The sequence below is a fragment of the Dendrobium catenatum genome, unplaced genomic scaffold (genome assembly GCF_001605985.2).
Source record: "Dendrobium catenatum unplaced genomic scaffold, ASM160598v2 original_scaffold_254917, whole genome shotgun sequence".
In the NCBI taxonomy this organism is placed as follows: domain Eukaryota; kingdom Viridiplantae; phylum Streptophyta; class Magnoliopsida; order Asparagales; family Orchidaceae; genus Dendrobium; species Dendrobium catenatum.
In genome coordinates this window covers 813576-832678 of record NW_021573316.1, presented here as the reverse complement: position 1 = coordinate 832678, position 19103 = coordinate 813576, and the positions used below count along the sequence as shown (strand labels likewise).

At 33.9% G+C, this 19103-nt stretch overlaps 2 protein-coding genes across 6 annotated transcripts in view; one reads left to right on the top strand and one right to left on the bottom strand.

Annotated features, from left to right (window-relative positions):
• Nucleotides 1–1627, top strand: part of LOC110103543 (CASP-like protein 2A1) — a 6202-nt gene extending 4575 nt beyond the window's left edge. Inside the window, exon 3 of the mRNA XM_020832308.2 lies at nucleotides 1012–1627. Within this exon, the coding sequence (XP_020687967.1) occupies nucleotides 1012–1281 (270 nt within the window). The 3' untranslated portion in view covers nucleotides 1282–1627. The remainder of the gene's footprint in view (nucleotides 1–1011) is intronic.
• Nucleotides 1628–3366: 1739 nt separating this feature from the next.
• Nucleotides 3367–19103, bottom strand: part of LOC110103596 (DNA-directed RNA polymerase V subunit 1) — a 37196-nt gene continuing 21459 nt past the window's right edge. For all 5 annotated transcript variants that reach the window (XM_020832381.2, XM_028692680.1, XM_028692681.1 and 2 more), the window contains 7 exons: nucleotides 18821–18984; nucleotides 16010–16281; nucleotides 15536–15709; nucleotides 15293–15433; nucleotides 13694–15180; nucleotides 10391–10502; nucleotides 3367–3802 (listed from right to left, as the gene is read on the bottom strand). In XM_020832381.2, the coding sequence (XP_020688040.1) occupies nucleotides 3605–3802; nucleotides 10391–10502; nucleotides 13694–15180; nucleotides 15293–15433; nucleotides 15536–15709; nucleotides 16010–16281; nucleotides 18821–18984 (2548 nt within the window). In that variant the 3' untranslated portion in view covers nucleotides 3367–3604. The remainder of the gene's footprint in view (nucleotides 3803–10390; nucleotides 10503–13693; nucleotides 15181–15292; nucleotides 15434–15535; nucleotides 15710–16009; nucleotides 16282–18820; nucleotides 18985–19103) is intronic.

The following is a 19103-nucleotide window of genomic DNA, read 5'->3' as shown; positions in this document are numbered from 1 at the left end:
GATTATCTTATTTTTGGTTGAAGACATGAAATATTGAGTAACTAAACTATTCTTTACATGTTAACATATAATTTTTCCAATATTAGAAAGATAACAAAAGGGTTTGGACCTCTCCATTGAAATAAAGTTGCACAAAATATGATTCTAAAAAGAGAAAACCTTTGGCAATTAAAGTTTAGTCTCTTCCATTAATTACTCAACAAAACTGAACCCATATGAGAGAGATCCAGATTTAGGATAAAAATCTAGACATCTATCACATGGATAAAGTCTTAGCAAATATGTAGAGCTGAATTCAATAGTCCAGCAAATAGGTGAAAAAATCAATTCTAGATGAGGGACCTAAGCTGGAGTTGGTTGCTGAGTTCCTCTGATGATTATAGAATTGGTAATGCCTTAAGGGTTAGTCCTGAAAAAACTAAAATGTGTGAATAAAAAGAGAATGCACAACATAATTTCTTTAACATTAAAATTAGGATAGTTCGAATTACCGAACAATCGATTGGAACTGGACAAATTTTTTTTTTCTTAGGATAAGAAATAATTTTAATTAAAATATAAATATTCAACCTTCTTGATTATGTCTTTTTTTCTTTTTGAAAATTTTTTAGCAGAATATCATGATAAAATATTACTTTAGATGATACAAAATGATTATGATGAATCTCAAAATTATAAAATGTATTTTGAGATAAATATAATATTGCATAATTATTTAAAATTTACTATGCACATTTATAGATCTCGAAATGAATTTAAATACTTTAAATACATTTGAATAAAATTTGATCGGAATATTTTTGCACTTAACTTGAAAAATTATATAAGAATTGGCATGATTGGTGTTTGAAATATTTAAATTTATGTTAGAATTAGTATTGATATATATTATCATGAATTTTATTAATCTGAAAATTAAGTAAAAGTATTTAAGTAAATTACGTCTGGATTTCTTTTGGAATAATTTTTCGTATATGTTTGAATTGTTTTGATTGGAGTTGGGCCACACAGGTGGTAACATACGCGATACTGGCAGCGGGTGCGGCGGCGGCGGAGATAGTGTACCTGGCTTACGAGGGAGACGAGCAAGTGACATGGAGCAGGGTTTGTGGTGTATTCGGTGGATTTTGCCGGAAGGCGAAGGCGTCGGTGGTGATAACCTTCGGGGCGGTGGCCTGCTACGTTCTGCTTTCTCTCATCTCTTCCTATAGGCTCTTCAGTGCCTACCACGCGCCCGTTTCCACCTTCGCAGCTACAGTAGAAGATAACGAAGCCAATTAATGTCAGTAGCTATTGTTAAAAGCCATTGTAAAAGTACGTTCGGAATTGCTCTACGTTCTTATTTACGTACTCTTGTTGATTTTGGTGATAATACTGTAAGAAAAGGCGAATTTTTCGTCCGGACACCCAATCCAGATGCGCATGTTATCCGTATACACTGGATCCCGATGTATTTTGATGATATGACGCATTTGGATTGATTTCCGTACAATTCCGGACACCGGACGTAATAATTTGCCGTAAGAAAAAATAAAGCTAATATCAATATTTACATCCCAAGAAGTTGTAGCCATCACTGCCTAGTTTAAGAAATTTTATTTGGTTTCAGAACTTATATTTGGTGGCAGATTCATCCAAATTTATGCTTTAATTCTATATGATATCAGATGGTAATCCATGGAAAGAGAGGATTTTTATCTTTCTCTATGAGAATAGAAGCACTAATGGATTAGTGTAGATAGGTCTGATTTTATTAACAATAATTTAGAAAGAACTTTATTATTTTAATAAAAATTAGCCGCAAATGCCAGTATATCGGACAAGTTTTTACTAGCTACATGGATATACCATTGATGTTGGTTACTACTGAGTTGACTAATACTTATTGAAACCAATTCAAACTCTCCGTATTAGTTGATTAACTACTCAAACAAATATACTACTTCATGTTTTTGCCCATTTCATGCTAATATTAAAATAACTTAAAAGCATCATTCATATCCAAGGCAAAATATAGCACAACACCCAATAAAATTCAGTTCTTTAAGAAGATTAAAGATCTTATAAAGAATTCGTAGATATAAGAGTTCAGTGCTGCCAACTTTTTCACCATTATGAGCACTAAATGCTCAACCTGCCCAGCTTACCATCAACCCTAAACCTGACTAACCATGTGAGATTGGTTTAAAGAAAGAAATCCATATTTGAAGTTCAAGCATTTAATAATAACTAATTTTATATCTCATCAACATCTCATTACTTTTGCCCACAGGATCAACTTATTTTATTTCATTCAGCGCTTTCTGTATTGCAAAGTCTACCTACAGGCCACAAAATTCTTACCAATTAATATTTAACAGCTAACTCAATACCCGTATTTTTAAACTATGTAAAAAAGAACACTGATATTAACTTCATCAAAAGTTAAAAAACTCGTCAATGTAAAAGATGAATGAAAGCAAATCCCATTTTTAACTCATTAAAATGAATTTCAACAGGAAGCTAGAAGGTATCCTTTATGATAATTTTTTACTAAAATAATGCAAACCAAGAAGGAATAAAAAAAAACTGTATTACTTCAATTTATAATATTAATAAAATAATATACATTAACAATATGACAGATACACATCATTAAAACTCATTTGATTCCACACTCAAATCCAACCACTTGAAGCAAACCCTCGCATATGGTAGGAAGCATCATCAATAAAACACTACCTGCAAACTTGAAACACACGAGTAGCAGAAATTGTACTATACCTGTCTCCCTTCAAATATTAAAAATACCATCCATGCGTTAAATAGAACTTTTGCTTAGTTAACATTAATCTTAAGGCTTAATTTGGGACGACTTTCTTACCGCTTCTTATAACAATTTTCTAGCACAAAAAATAAATTTTTGTACTGAAAAACTGCTTCAAGAAGCAGAAAGAAAGCCCTCCCAAACTTCTTATAACATTTTTTACACCATCTACTACTACAACAACAACAACAAACTTTTATCACACAATGTTGGGTTTGTTACATGAATTCTTTTTTTCTCCATTGTGTAATAGGCTTTGTTTGGGAGGGATTTCTTACAGCTGCTTATAACAACTTTCTAGTACAAAAATTAAATTTTTTATACTCAAAAACCGCTTTAAGAAGCAGTAAAAAAGCAGTCCCAAATGAAGCCATAATAAGATCAAATTCTGTATGCCATTACACTATCTATTGCAACAAAATAAAAGCTAGGCCATTCTATACGCTAATTTAGCATTGCCACCACCTTACCCTCTTATAAGCAATTTACTGCATTTGGTCGCCCTTCTAATGCATGTTGATCAAGGTAGACTGTAATCATAGCTATTTTGGATATAGACCTCATAACAAAAAACTGAAGCATAAGCTGCTTACCAAAGAATATTTTCCTCCCGCGGAGAGAAGAGGCGCGTCATGAGTACAGAGATCTCATGCTTTTACAACATAAACTAGACTACAACAAGTACAGAGAAAATTGATAGGATAATTCCAAGATAAAATATTAAAAAGGATATACAAAAACTTACTCCTAAAGTTATCTAATGTACAGCTTAGATCTAGACATTTACAGCAGGCTATGCTATTGCTGCTGAGTAGAATCTGCAGGGGCAGAGGACCGCTTCTTAAAATATTTACTGTTAAACGACATACCATGTTCTGGGAATTTCTGTTTAACAAGATTCATGAAGCACTTGATGTAAGAGAAGTCAGATCTCGATCCATCCGTTGAAACAACAAAAAAGCAACGGCTGTCCGTGTAAGTCTCGTGCTTATCAACCTGCATTTAAACAATGGGATCATTCATCCACCGAAATGATTACCAGCCTCTACAAATCATATTAACACTACAAACTTCAATATAAACCATACAAGATGCAATTGATTAACAGAATTATTTTCATTTATAATTATCTTACCATTATCATCATCATTACTAGCATTATCCAAATATTTCGGGGAATAAATTCCAATCCTTTTTTTTTTTTTTAGTGTTACATTAATGAATATTCTATTTTGCATTAAGTTTATTTCTGAAGAGATGAGAAGTACAATTGTAATTATTCTCTGATTACATGAATAGAAAAATGAGTTGCTGGAAACAGGTAAATGCGGTTTCCAGACTGCAGAATAAAAGAAAACAATAACTATGCACTTCAAATAACCGATCCAGTTTTTCAGAACATAGAAAATCTAAAACTATGAATGGAAGTTGAAGATCTGAATATTTATATATGGAATTGATCGTTTACGTGGGGATTGATTGTCGACGTCCTAAAAAAAGATAGCAATTTTAATTTCAAAAAGTAAATTTTTGTGGAATAATGGAGTATAAAATGAATTTCATTGAATGTTTTTTATATGAAGGCACAAAAATCAAGTAGCAAATATTAAATTTTAAAGTGTACGTACATAAGGTTATGAGATGAGAATGTGATGTATACATCTACATTTTCAAAAAATGAAATCTAATGAAATGAGCTTCAAAAAAATAATGTATGCTGATAGGAGGGCAATGTGACAAATTATACGGAAAGGACGACAAAGTTGAGCTCATAAAAAGGTAAAATGATCCTTCTGTTAGTCAATTGCATGAGTTTTCATTATCATTTATGAGTGAATGGTATTTGCAGGTTCTCTATTCGCCACAACTTTGGAATATTTTCTGTTGCATTTAATTTAGACCTTGTCAATTTACAGATTACAATATCATTTTAAATCTTATGTTATTTTCCTTGTGGTTTAAGTTCAAGTTCAGTTCGAGTCCCCTATATCCGTTCATTTGAGTTTAAATCAGGCCCTCTACATTGTTCATTTGAGTTCAAAATGAATTCCCTGCTATCCAAATCAAGTTCCTTGTATTTGTTCAAATCTTGTGCGCTTTCACTCTGAATATCGGCAACCTCCTGGTGTCTCCACTGTGTAGGGAAATTTCAGGAGTCTGAGCCATCCCACCACGCTACAAGAGCGTGTATAGTAAGTGTTGGGCTACACCGCGGCCATATTTCTTCAATCCCACCACGCTACTAGAGCGTGTATGGGTCTTCATAATACCTACTAGAAGTCGTGCGATTGGTTTCCCTGCCACGATACAAGAGTATGTACAGATACTTAAATATGCCCCAGCCACACTACGAGAGGCGTCGTACCAGATTCTCTCCCACCGTGTTACGAGAGCGTGTATAGAGGGTTCACTTTACGCCACAAACGCCGAAAGTGAGATTTTTTAAAAGTTTAGAAAATTATACCTTTGTGACGAGTTAGCAGTGACAACGAAGGTGATGCCAATAAACAAAGCACCAAAATTCTCAATTTCACTCTTATTTTTTCATCTTTTTTTTTCAAAATCGAAATGTGGATGTGGAGAAACGTGAATACTCACACATGCGAGGGATTTTCACGTGAGAAAATTGCTAGCGTTTAGGAAGGTTTGGAGTGCTATCACATAAAAGAACTTCGCGGGGCTTTCGTCTATCTCATTTTAATTTTGAAGCCAATACTGAAGAGTTGTAATCGAGATGATAGATTCACGAAAACAATGCTAAGTTTAACGAAAAATGGAGAATTTAATCAGAGGATACGAGATAATCAAATTAATGGGATTTGAAATTTCAAGGCTGGTTTTTTTAAAAATTAATATTAATATTAATAATATTATATTATTATTAATTCTGAATGACAGTCGCGCACTCATTTATTCAATAGATAAAGAGGAATAAAATAACTCAACAACGAGCTAAAGATTTAGTTTATGTGCATACAAATATTCGTCTTCTATCAAGGAAGACCCCACTTTATATGAAAGGTGATAACAAGATGTGGGATGTTGCTAAAAATGTATTCGAGTACCTTGATGATAAGGGATATTTTTATGTTTGAACTAGACATTTTGTACTAAACATTTTTATGTTATAAGCAAAATAAGTTATCATGACATATTATTGCTTGTCATTTATAATATTATGTCGTGTCCACGCCGCACAAGTGTCCTATATTTTTAAAAAATGTCATATCCAGTGTAATGTCGTGTCCGTGTCGTCGTGTCCATGTCGGTGCATCATAGATTGGTACTAATTTAGATGGTGGCTCCTGAGATAATTGTATTATTTATGAAAAATAAGAAATGAGAAAGATATGATATATATCACATATATGATTTGATATATGATTTATGCAAAACATTGAAAGTTTTGATGAAATGATGTGATTAAATAAAATTATTTTATGATATGAATTGATAAAAGGGTCATGCATATTGTTCATATTTCCTTGAGTTAATGTTAGTTTAGAAGCATGTTTTACTCATTGAGCTATAACTTATTTTTAATTGCTCTAACATTTAAAGGTATAATTTAATAAAATAAATTTGAGTAGAAGAGGAGAAAATGTATATCATAGATGTGACACACCGAATGAAAGGTATTTAATTCATTTTATCAGTTATTTTTTTCATTTTAGTGGCTATTTCAGTGTAGTCGAGATAGATTTAGCAAATGAAAATCTAATTCACCATTTGACCGTCATTTTATGCCTCATTAATTCGAGTCTTCGGGCTGGGTCGTGACATCAATTATTAGCAATTTAATTGAAATTTTAATGCATATACATTTCTAAACTAGTAGCATAATTTGGTTTAATCATACACCGGATATTTAGATTTTGCAATGAGACCAAGTAAAGACTTAACAAAATTTTGAGATAAGAGATTTGACTTTCAAAAAGGAATCGAGGTGAGTGGTTAAATATTTATTTTATAGCAATTGCAATTCTGTTTATGATTCAATGCATCAAATAACATGACATGTTTTATGCATACCTATTAACATTAATAATACAACTAAACATTAAAATGAAGAATCAAATATCCTTTATTAGAATATAATACACATCAAAGATAGTAATGTCATTTTATAATTCATATATATATATATGTATGTGTGTGTGTAAATTTAAATGAAAAGTAAATTATCATATCGAAAGAAATAAACTAAAAGAAAAAAAATACATGCATACAAATATAAGAATCTACCCTTTTATGATAGAACTGCAATTGTAGACATCATCCTGAAATAACTGATTAATTAAAAATTATAAATTGTCAAATACAATATGAAAGAATTTGTTATGAAAAATGATGTATTGTTTTATCAGTAATTTTGTTTAAATCTCTTAAAAGAAATACTTAATGATTAATCATGATAACTTATATGCATAAAAAAAAATATGCATAGTATTTTTATTTATTGCAATATTATAGAACTATACTTCAAAACTAAGTTTCATGATGGAAACACAGCACATACATATTTCAGGTAATGCTCTGATCAAGTAAATGGCTGGCAAAGACAAAGACAAGGAAGCAAAAATGAAAATGATTGTACATTCAATATTCTTCTGAAATAAAAGACATGTTAAAAGTTATAAATTGGCAAATGTAATATCAAAGAATATTTTATGAAATATTATGTCTTATTTTATCAATAATCATATTTAAATTCCTCATAGGAAAGATTTAATGATTAAGCACGATAAATTATATGAATATCGTTCTTATTTATTGCAATGTTATAGAACTTTAATTAACCACTGAGTTCGATAATGAAAACTCAACTTACGAGATTAAATATTTCAGGTAAACATCTGATTTAGTAAATGGCTGATGGAGAAGGTTTCGCATATAGACGAAAGGGATCTAATGAAAATACATATGAATTGCATTATACATGTTCAAACTTATAATGAAAGATTAGTGGCTCTTTCCAAAATTTTGGATGCTATTTTTATTTGATCGTTTTAGTTATTTTGAAAGAATTTATTTATAGTCCGACTGTTGTTTCCGACTTTCTGACTTTATATTCCAAGTACTTGGGTCAAGTTGTGACATAGCCCACATCTCATAGTTATCTCCTTCGAACACCGACGGAGCAATTGAGAACGAGCTTTGAGAGAAGGAAGAGATCCCTAAGTGAGGATGATTGCAATACCCGTCAGCCTTTGGAAGAGTCCGAGGCTTGCGGTTCATCATCGTTCTTTCCCTTTCCCCTACATCCGTCCACCTCCCCTTCTCCCAACACCAGCCGGCCTGCTATCCCCCACAGTCCCCTCCTTTTTTCCCGTAACTAAGGTCTCCCCACCACATAACCGCCGACCTCTCTTGGCTCCTCCAACCGCAGGCCCGTTTATCAAGGGAGGCATCGGAGATCGAGCGCCACGATCAGGAGCGCCTTTATATTTTTATGCATTATTTATGATTGTTTATTTCAATTTCCTACTTTTTACCCCATATAGGAAGTTAGTTGCTTTTGTAGCCCTTGGACATTCTAGTCTTTTCTCTTCTTCATTGTTGTGAGCTTTGAGAGAAGGAAGAGATCCCTAAGTGAGGGTGATTGCAATACCCGTCAGCCTTTGGAAGAGTCTGAGCTTGCGGTTCATCATCGTTCTTTCCCTTCCCCTACATCCGTCCACCCCCCTTCTCCCAACACCAGCGCGCCTGCTATCCCCACAGTCCCCTCCTTTTTTCCCGTAACTAAGGTCTCCCACCCACATATAACCGCCGACCCTCTTGGCTCCTCCAACCGCAGGCCACTATTCCCACGCCAATAGCTACCCGCCATTGGACACCCCCCCCCCCTGCCCTAGATACCTCTACAGTCCCCCATGAATTTTGAAATTCAAAATTCAAATTCCCTTATTCACTTTCCTAAAATAAGTCCTTTATTGATTAGGAAAGCTTCCTAATTAAATTCAAATTAATATTTGAATTTATGCACTTTCATTATTGATAAACTAATTTAGGAAACCTCTTTATTCAAACCAAATTTGAAATTAAATTAGAGATTTGAATTCAATTCCTAATTTAATTCAAGGGCCCTAGAACTATTTTTGGCAATAGTTTGGAGTTTAAATTACTCCCTTTTCTTCTCTTGGAAAATTCTGAAATAAACTTCAGATTTTCAAAGTCCTTTTCCCCATCTCCTTAGCCCTAAACCCTAGCCGTCCTCTCTCTTTTCCCCTCTACTCGAGAACCCCCACCGCCGGCTCCTCCCCTCCCTTCTCCCTTCACTAACCACCGGCTCCTCCAAGGTTCAACAACAAAGAAGACTCCCATATTCATGGGTGGCCAATCCTGAAGTCGAACACATATTTGTGTACGATTCTCAAGGACGAATTGATATCCTTCAGTCACCATTCTTCGATCATGACTGAGAGTTTGAAGATTCCGTCGAAGACTACGTCGATCACATTCTATTTCATCTAATAGAGACGGTCGACAAACAACGACCATCCAGACAGTGGCAACTCGTCGGACATCCACCTGCGCCTCCTTCTCCGGCTACCTTCCCGTGGATCAAGACCGTGGGCGTCGTAACTTTCTTGGTGGCATTGTTTGGTTTGTTGAAGATCTCTCTCCGCTTAAGCACCATCATAGAGTGTGAGTGAGAAAAGAAACTCTAGATGAAAAGCTCTAAATATTAACTTGTGAATTCTTATTACAACACATTTAGTTTTGTTGTATTTTCTGAAATTATTTTAAGTTGTTCTATTATCCTAAAATTTTAACTGCATGCCAAAGCAAAATGTTAATGGATACTTCCTAAAATTATATCTTGTAGCTCATTAATCTTAAAGTAACGAGCTTACAATAATTTTATTATTTCCTTTGCAATTCCGGTTGGTTTCACATCAAAACAATTGTCATTATTCTCTTCTTTCAAAAAGAGAAAGATGTGATTTGCTGAAAACAAAGAAATTTGTTTTTCAGGAAATACAGAATATAGGAAAACAACAACTGTCACAGCGCGCACACACTTAAACAACCAACTCAGTTTTTCAGAATTTTTAACATCTGTAACTTCTACTAATTAAAAAAACTAGCAGAAATTAAAACAAAATAACTAGATAAGGCCAATTAATGGCCATTAACATGCGCTGATGGTGGTGGTGTACAAATGTATAAAACCAATAATAAAGTCAGACATCAACCAGCCAGCATAGAACCCAACAAAAAAACAAAAAAACAGCAGCATGCCATGTATGCTTTTTTTTTTTTTTTAATTCCATGTATGCTAATTGACCCTCCAGAAAACAGTGCCTAGGTAGATACTCAGAGAATCATATGTATAAGTCCAGTAAGAAAATAAAAATGGTTATCATGTGAACTTTGACCAGTGAATAAAATTATAGCAATATTAAGAAGAAAACCATATTTATTGGAAAAAGGTTACCTATGATGATGAAAAGTTATAACAGATGGGACTTCGAGAAGCATATATATATATATATATATATAATAACCCATAAAACATTTTAGTTCAAAAAAAGACTTTTCATTTGATTTCACAATCACATAATTAAGAACGAGACGTACCATAATGTGATCAATCTGACCACCACAAACTTTGCCATTCTTATCAGGATGGTACTCAAATACTTTCTCCTTTATAAACTGCTGGTGCTCAGTAGATAGAGGTTCGCCAACACTGCAAGGAAACAAGAATATAGCATCCAGTCAGGTTATATATTAAAAATTGAATTCTCGCCACAACAAAAACACTGAAGATGATCTAGTGATTCCTCAAGGTCCTTCTATGACCAGATTAGGTAAGCCGAAAGCCACCCCGCATTCCCCACCCAAACAACTTCCCAGCAAGTCTCAAGGATTTATTATTCCCAGGACCTTTTGGGTTTGGCCTTGTTTATACCGTAGATGTAACAAAGAAACCATCCATATCAGCTCATTTGAAAAATCAAATGAACCAAGAATGACTAGCAGATATTCACCCACAAATAGATGGAAAAAAAAAACTTAGGATAAAGAAATATTAGTCAAGGAACCACAAAGTTTGGAGGAAAATTTAACATAATGTAATTTGATACGACTTGAACACTAAAAATCAGCGAACAAATAGTAAATTTCAACAAACTAATAGATTTTTTATTGATAGGAAAAGAAATACAAATAAGTAGGATACAATGGTCCTCTTTCGAGATGAGGATCTTCTCTCCTAAATTCTAGACGCCACTAGAATCCCTCACAGAAATAGTGGACAGCAAACACTCACAAAACTCATCAATAGCATGCTCTAAAACCCTAGACAACTTCCCCTAGAAAAACCCTAGAACATACTAATACCAATGTGAGGCGTAAGTCTCGAGGCAGATCAAAGAGTAAATCTCAAAATAGAAAAGCTAAAACTCATAAAATTCCAAATAAAAATAAACATTTCAAATATATATAAACATCAATCTTAAATGTTAATCGAATGCGGATGTGCAAAATTTGTTAGAACATATGTTCGAACCATAATCTAACATGGTTCAAACATGGTTCGATCATGATCGAACCATATTAGATCATGGATTAAATAAGGTTTGGACATATATTCAAACATTATCTAAATCATGTTTGATCATGATTCGTACACAAGCTCAAACAATAGTGAAGCAATATGCATTCAAACACCTGTTCTAAGAAAAATTTTCAAGACATAAGCCTCAAATGACTTGAGGCATAAAGCCTCAAGGGGCATGCCTTAGATAAAAAAAAGCGTAAGCCTCACAGGGGGCAATGAGGTGCAAGCCTCAAAGAATTTTTCATGCGCCTCATAAAAAGACATGCCTTAAGACGCGTACACCTTGAACGGTTTTTTTTTTACAATCATAAAAGTTATTAAAAATATAAATTGTTTACTAAATTCATTCCATCATAGGGGACAATGAGGTGCACACCTCAAAAAAAAATTCGTGAGCCTCACAGAAAGACATGCCTCATAGGGTACAATGAGGTGTATGCTCAAATTTTTCATGTGCCTCATTGAAAGACATGCCTTGAGCCATACACCTAGAACATTTTTTTTTTAACTGCCCTATCAATCATAAAAGTTATTAAATATATAAATTGTGTTACTAAATTTCTTCCTTCTTTCTAAATTTAGATTTGACTTTTGTTAAGAAAGATAGAGGTAGACCCAAAAAGACTTGGTTAGAAAATATTATGAATGACCTCTTTATTAGATTTAAACCAGAATTTGACTTTTAATAGGACACAATGGAGAAAAAGGATTCATATAGCCGACCCCACGTAGTGGGATAAAGACTTGTTGTTGTTGTTGTTGTTGTTTCTATGAATTTCAATATGCAAATTCAAGAAGGAAGATGGAAAATGCTAAGGAAAGGGCTCGTCTCGGCCTCCTCCTAGACTGAAAATTATCATGGAAAACAAGTGAAAAAAAAAAGCTCAATGTATCGAATCAAACTCTAATCCCGATCATGTACATCAGTCCATGCAAATATGCAATCATATTGTGGCAATTCCATCCTAGCCATTCAAGTTTAATGAATCCTAAAATAAATGCTTCCTTCAGGTGATCTTCTATATAAAATTTGTTAATTTTTCTCTACACCCTCAGAACACTTATCCTAATCATCAATATATAACTTTGCAAAACTTATTATCCATAATGATCTTTGGAGTCCTCTCAAATTAACCTTATTCATGAGGCTAGGTTGTTCACATTTTTTATTGATGGTCATAACTATCTCATCAACAACAAGATAAATTTGAAACAAGGACTATATTTCAAATTTTTCATTCTATGATCCAAACTCAAATCTAAATCCTTCGTACTGATAATGATTGAAAATATTTTTATTCCAACCTTGAAAATTATTTCCTAGAAAACAAATATTCACAAAAATTCCTGCATTAATACCCTAAAAAAAGGGTTTACATAAAAAACGTATGCACATCCTGTCATCCTAAAAGATGTTCGGGTAATCATGTTCACAAGCAATGTTCCAAAACATTTATGCCGTAAAATCGTCATTACCACTGCTTATGTCATCAATAGCAAGACGCGCGAATTTTGAAATTTGAACACTTGAACAAATTCTCACATAAGCTTGCCTCAACAGACTCATTTCATCTATAACCCCAAGGTCTTGAATGGCCCTATTTTTATCCACATTCCACCACAACAACGAAATAAAATTAATACTAAAGCTAAAAAATTCTTTGTTTTTCCTTCGTTCAAATGCTATTATGACATCACCCAAAAATTTGTTTGCACCATGCAGGTAACTTTCTCTGAAAAATTAACTATTTTAACCCAAATTTCATATTCAAGGGGATGAATTCCAACTCCCCAGAAATATCAATTTAGTAGCAATAAGGACGTCGATATTTCCATTGCTCTTACTATATTTTACCCGAGCCTTCATTTATTCCTAACTAACCAGAGTATACTAACCATCTATTTTTGAAAACACTGAATATTTCCAAGATTACATACAAGCAGCAAAACAAAAAGGAATGAACTACTCAAGGTGACGATGCATTTCAAATGAAAAGGTTGAATAGATTATCCTTAGCTGAATAGAACCAAGAGAACCTCCACCCATTCCTAAAGTTACTTAACAGAGTAACGCCAATTCTTATGATGATATAAGCCTAAAGTTATTTAACCCAAAGCCTTTATCCCTATTATTGTAAATGACTTTAAATGATTAAAGACGTGAGCAAACTACATAATTTAGAAATAAAGTCAACACGTCCTAAAATGCTTCAAGATAAAACTTGAAGAGACCAAGCCAATAGCATCTTAAATTTCTGGTTTAAACATTAACTGAGAATGCATGTAAAGGGATATATAAGTAAAATCTAGAAAAATACCTTGCATCGTGTAGTATCTTTTTAGCAGAACAGAACACAGGTTCCACTTCAAAAAGAATCTCCTCCTCATCACGTGTTAATAATTCAGCATTTCGTTTCATGGAAGAGCTTCCAGTTGCATTCCTACCTCTCTGTTCATCTGATTTTACCCCTGGCCTAGAAGAAGAATTCTTCCAAGTTCTCCGTCCATCTGTTGAACCCCAGCCACGGGATTTCCATCCATCATTTCCATTATCAGCAGCTTTGGCCTCATCCAATTTGTCCACATTTGAAGACTCACCAATAGCTCTGGCATCATTGTTTTCTGTATTGTCTGTCCTTGCTTTCCCTTCCACATTCCCGGGACCTTCAGGTGGACTTCTCCAAATACTGCATGCAGCATCAGATGAGCCCCAAGCTCGAGATCCCCCAGCACTATTTTCATTATCTGTTGTTCTTTTTTCATTCCATTTATTTGTTTCCGAGGACCTTCCAAAACTAGCCTTTTCATAGTTTGGACTATTCCAGGTGCCAGCTTTACTTGTCCCGTCAGTGTTCCATGTAGGCTTCACAGGACTTTTACAACTTTCAGATTCACCTGTTGAAACCCAAGCACCATCTCTGTGATCAATTGCACTATTATTCTCATTCCATTTATCCGATAGTGAAGATCTTCCAAAGCCAGCATTTTCATGCTTATAATTATTGCCAGCTCCACCTTTACTCAACCAATCAGTGTTCCATATAGGCTTAGGACTACTGCAAGTTTTGGATGTATCTGCCAAACCCCAAGCTCTGTTAGCATTATCTGCTGTTCTAATCTCATTCCATTTACTCGATTCAGAGGATTTTTCAAAACTAACTTTTTCAGGGTTGTGACCATTCCGGGTGGCCTCTTTACTTGTCATATCTAAAGGTTTACAGGGATTGCTCCATGTTTTAGAACTTTCGGATTCACTTGTCAAGCCCCAGCCAGGGGATGACCAAGGCCCATCTGCTGCTTTATTTTCATTCCATTGGTTACCATTATTGGCACTTTCAGCGTTGCCATTATCCACAGAGGTTTTCTTTGAACTGCCCCATCCTCGTTGAACCTCAGGCATTTGACTTCCAAATTTAGTGGGTTCCTTTTCACTCGTAGTATCCCAACCCGACCAGGCACCATCTTTCTTAAGAGCTGATTGGGAATCAACTTCTTCTGGCTTTTTTCTACTATCCCATCCTTTCCAGTTATTTTGTTCAATTGCAGACTCTGAACCATTTTGCCAGTTTGATTTATCCCCATCCCCTCTCTCCAGTATTACATTGTTTTCAGAATGAAATAGAGAATCAGTTCCATCATCGCAAGTTTCCTTCCCAATCCGTATGCCTGGTACAGGAGAAGCACAGAACTCATATTCACTCTCATACATGAGATCATCAACGTCAACTTCCCTCTCAGTAGTTGCTGTCTGCACCAACTCCAGGAATTCATAGACATCCTTTTCTACATCCTTGTTAGCTTTAACCTGACAAATATTAGGAAACATCACCATATAACATATAATTCAACTCTCACAATAAGGGTTCTTTTGGTTAAGTCCCAAAAAATTTTTAGAAGATCAGCAGTGCAATTCTAACCTGTTGTCTATCCCAGAAAACTTTGAAACAAGAACCAGTACCAACTGCTACATGCTTGCCCCATAAACATGAGGAAACTATACTAGTCAGTGTATCTGTATGACATTTTTGGGCTGCTCTCTCAAAACATTTTATCGGAGTCTGCAAAATATAAACGGATAACAATTAAAATGCTTTCCTTTGGTCCAATACAGATAAGATTCACAAGCTAAAAAGTAAACTATGCAAAAATAGACTTCTTACAAATAAAGTTGCTTCAGTAAATGGCATTTGAATTTTCAAGGAGCGTAGAAGTTTCTTGAAGCCACTGTTATTAAAACCAAGAAAGTTTCCTGTGCATGTCATGCTATTTGCAACTAGAATAAGATGCTCTTTAAGTACTCCTTTCGCAACCATCTTAATTGATGCCGATAGGCGCTGAGAAACCAATGTTACAAGATACCGATGAAATCTAGATGTTAAATATTTGCATACAACTTAGTGATGAACATTGGATAATCAGCGCTCATCTATATCAAAAAGCTTAATGTTAATGAGCCAATGAAAACATAATGGTGAGAACTCCTGAGCCAATTCATGAACAATAAGGAGATAAGCACATCAAAGTTTCTGATTAAATTTAATTTACGAACAAAAGTTGTAAGCAATAGAGGAATCCAATAAAATTTATAAAAAGCACTAAAAACACAAACATGAGAATGTAAGAACGGAACTCACCAGAACCGATTGCTCAAAACTACAAGATATGCCGAGAAGGTGTTCAACCTGCTTGATGCCATAGGGTATAGATCGCCTCATATCTATGAGGTGCATAACAGGTAAGCAAGCATCCAAAACAGTTCTCCATGCATCACCACTTTGCCGAGCAAAACTTTTTTCAATAACAACTTCAATGGCTAATTCGCCCTTCATTGGTCTCCGATCTCTCACCGAAGAAGTGGTCGTTGGTTCAATCCAAATGATATTAGCCAAATCAACTCTAGAATCACCTAGGGTATCATTAAAGAAACATATACAATGTAAGACTACTCCAATTTTCAAAAACTTTAAAAAAGAAAACAAAATAGTACATTTAAATAGAAACATCATGAAATTTAGTAAAAAATTTATTGAGGCCAGATTTATAAGATTAAACAGAAACAAACTACTCTTAAAAGAAAAAAAAAGAGCTATCTTTAAAATCCATAACAGCAATGAAGCCATCATGAAAATTGAGGGCTTATCAAAAAATTTTTGTGGCCATGCATGCCCACCCTAACCTGATATGTCCATGAAAATTGATGCTTGAACATAATAACTGTTCAATATTTAATTAATTTTAACTCAAACTAATTTACACTGAGTTGAGGATTGCAACTTAAAATAGCATGAATCAAGCCAAAATCAAACTACTATATATATATATATATATATAGTTGAATAGATAGTACAAGAACAATCCTGCAAGAAGAGTCAGAGGCCCTTACTCAAATCTACTTATAGTTTGCTAACAGTCTTAGAAAAGCTTTTTCGAGCTCATTTCACAAGAGGAAGATCCTCAAATAAAACATTTTTCTGATGGTGGAGTACACCATAGAAGAAAGGTCAAAACCAGCGCTACTTTGCTTTATGGAGTTATTCTTTTGTTTCATGCATCAAGGTAGGGTGTTGGATCTAAGTCGAAGGTCTACACTCCAAGACCAAGCGCATTCCCCGCCAACCAAAATATACTAAATTAGATCAAATAATGAGTATGGTGTTATGCTTCCAACAACCATTTTTTCAAATATCATCGTCATGACCATCTTTTGCATTCTAATTGTATTGTATACAATACTTCTCATTCAACAAAGAAGGATAAAGATGTTTTCATCTTCCTCAACCAGCTACATCCCATTTTATTTATTTTTCTTTATCTTCTAAGTTTCCAACCTTTCTGAATGAAGTGCCAGGATAATCCCAGACAACTTCAATTTCGCATGGAAAAATCAAAATTTTCCCAATTAAAATTACTTAAATTTTCTTAATGCTATTATCCATTCTATTGATTCTCTGCAAGAAAGAACCAACGCAAATATTATTAACCATATAATAGAACTGAGCGGGGCTAATCCATTAAAATTGGGAACCTACAGTTGCTGGAAACTCTAGAAACCCTCATTTCCCAAAGAGATTGTATTTAATTTCTTTCTAGGTTGTTTTGAAAAATATTGATCATTAATCTTCATGCCAGTCTTTTCACTTCATAGTGTTGTATACAATACTTCTCATTTGATTGAGAAACATGAAGTTATTTTTTGCTTTCATCAACCATTTTCATTCCATTTGATTTCATTTGATTGGTATTTATTGAGCCATTCAAAGTTCTTTTAGCTGGATTTGGGAGATATTGGTTCCATTGAAATTGTTTTGGTTTATTCACTTATATGGGCAATGTTGCTAGAAATATTTCCCTTCATCAAACAGGTGTTCCTATTTATCAAATGAGTCAAAAAGGATTTACAACTTGTGTGATGTGCAATTCACAACCAGAGGACGACACCAATATTTTCCTCCACAGTAGTTCTATAACAAAATTTGAAGGAGACTTCACTAACTTTCTGGTGAAAATAGGGGTGCTATTTTTTAGATAAATCTTTTTTTTTTTTTTTTTTAGAAGGGATTTGTATGTCAAAAAAGAAGCAAAAGATATCTAGGATTTTTTCCATCACATATATGGAATATTTGGAAGGGGAACAACAAATGTTTCCCCAATCACAACAAAAAGAAAAAAAAGAAACATAAGGTACAATTATCCTAAGAAAAATTTTGGATGAATTATAGTCTTGAGGTGCAATACATTACCAATAAAAGATATATTAATCTTCATGATAAGCTTTTCGATTTGCATCACAATAAAGTCTGATCCTTGAAATACATTACTAATAAAAGAGGGGATATTAATCTTTACAATAAGCCTTTAAATTTGACTCAAGATACAAGTTGATCCTTAAGTTTTTTTCATTCAATTTTTGTAGTTATCCTCTATGTTTTCTCTATGCAATTTTGTAGCACCGTATATGTACTTTTTCTTCCTTTTAGATGCAAAGAGGGATCACTTGGTTATTTAGTCCAAAAGAATTTGATGAACTATTGAGACTATAATACTGAGGGTGCCAAAATACAATTACAAGAAATGTAACTTTATCATAGCACAGACACAACATGCATTACTGTTACGTCTACCTGCATTGAATTACATTATGAAAACAATAGTCTAACAAATTGCCAAACTAAGGAGAGAACTTTGCTGAAGATAAAATTACTAGCCTCATATCAACATTCATTATCAACAAGAAAATTATAAGAAATTGTAACATCTTGCGTCTCTAAGAAGTTTCAAGATGCAGCCAATGAAAAAGAAACAACAAGACAACAAAATGCTTTTAGGATATTTGAAATCGAAATTTCAGATGAAAGGATAAGCAACATAACTCAAAAATGCAAATAATAGAAACATCTAAGCATAGCTGGATATATTAACAATATTTTTTTACTATTACATCTTACCTTTAATAACTGTTTCCAGTAACATAGGGCAGATAACATTTGCCATAATGTGAATTACTCTATCCAGAGATTCATCAGATATTTTACCACCTCTATCAAAGTAGTAGAACTGCAAACACGGAACACTAGACAAATTTGCATCATCTGAGTGCTGACAGCATTCACTGTAAAAACAAGGAGTACATTAGTAAAGCTCTAGGCTTCTTTTGACAGTATTGTTTACAGTAAAACTGTTGAAGAAAAATAGCTTTCAGATTTTTCACATGACAAGCTTTCTGTAGCG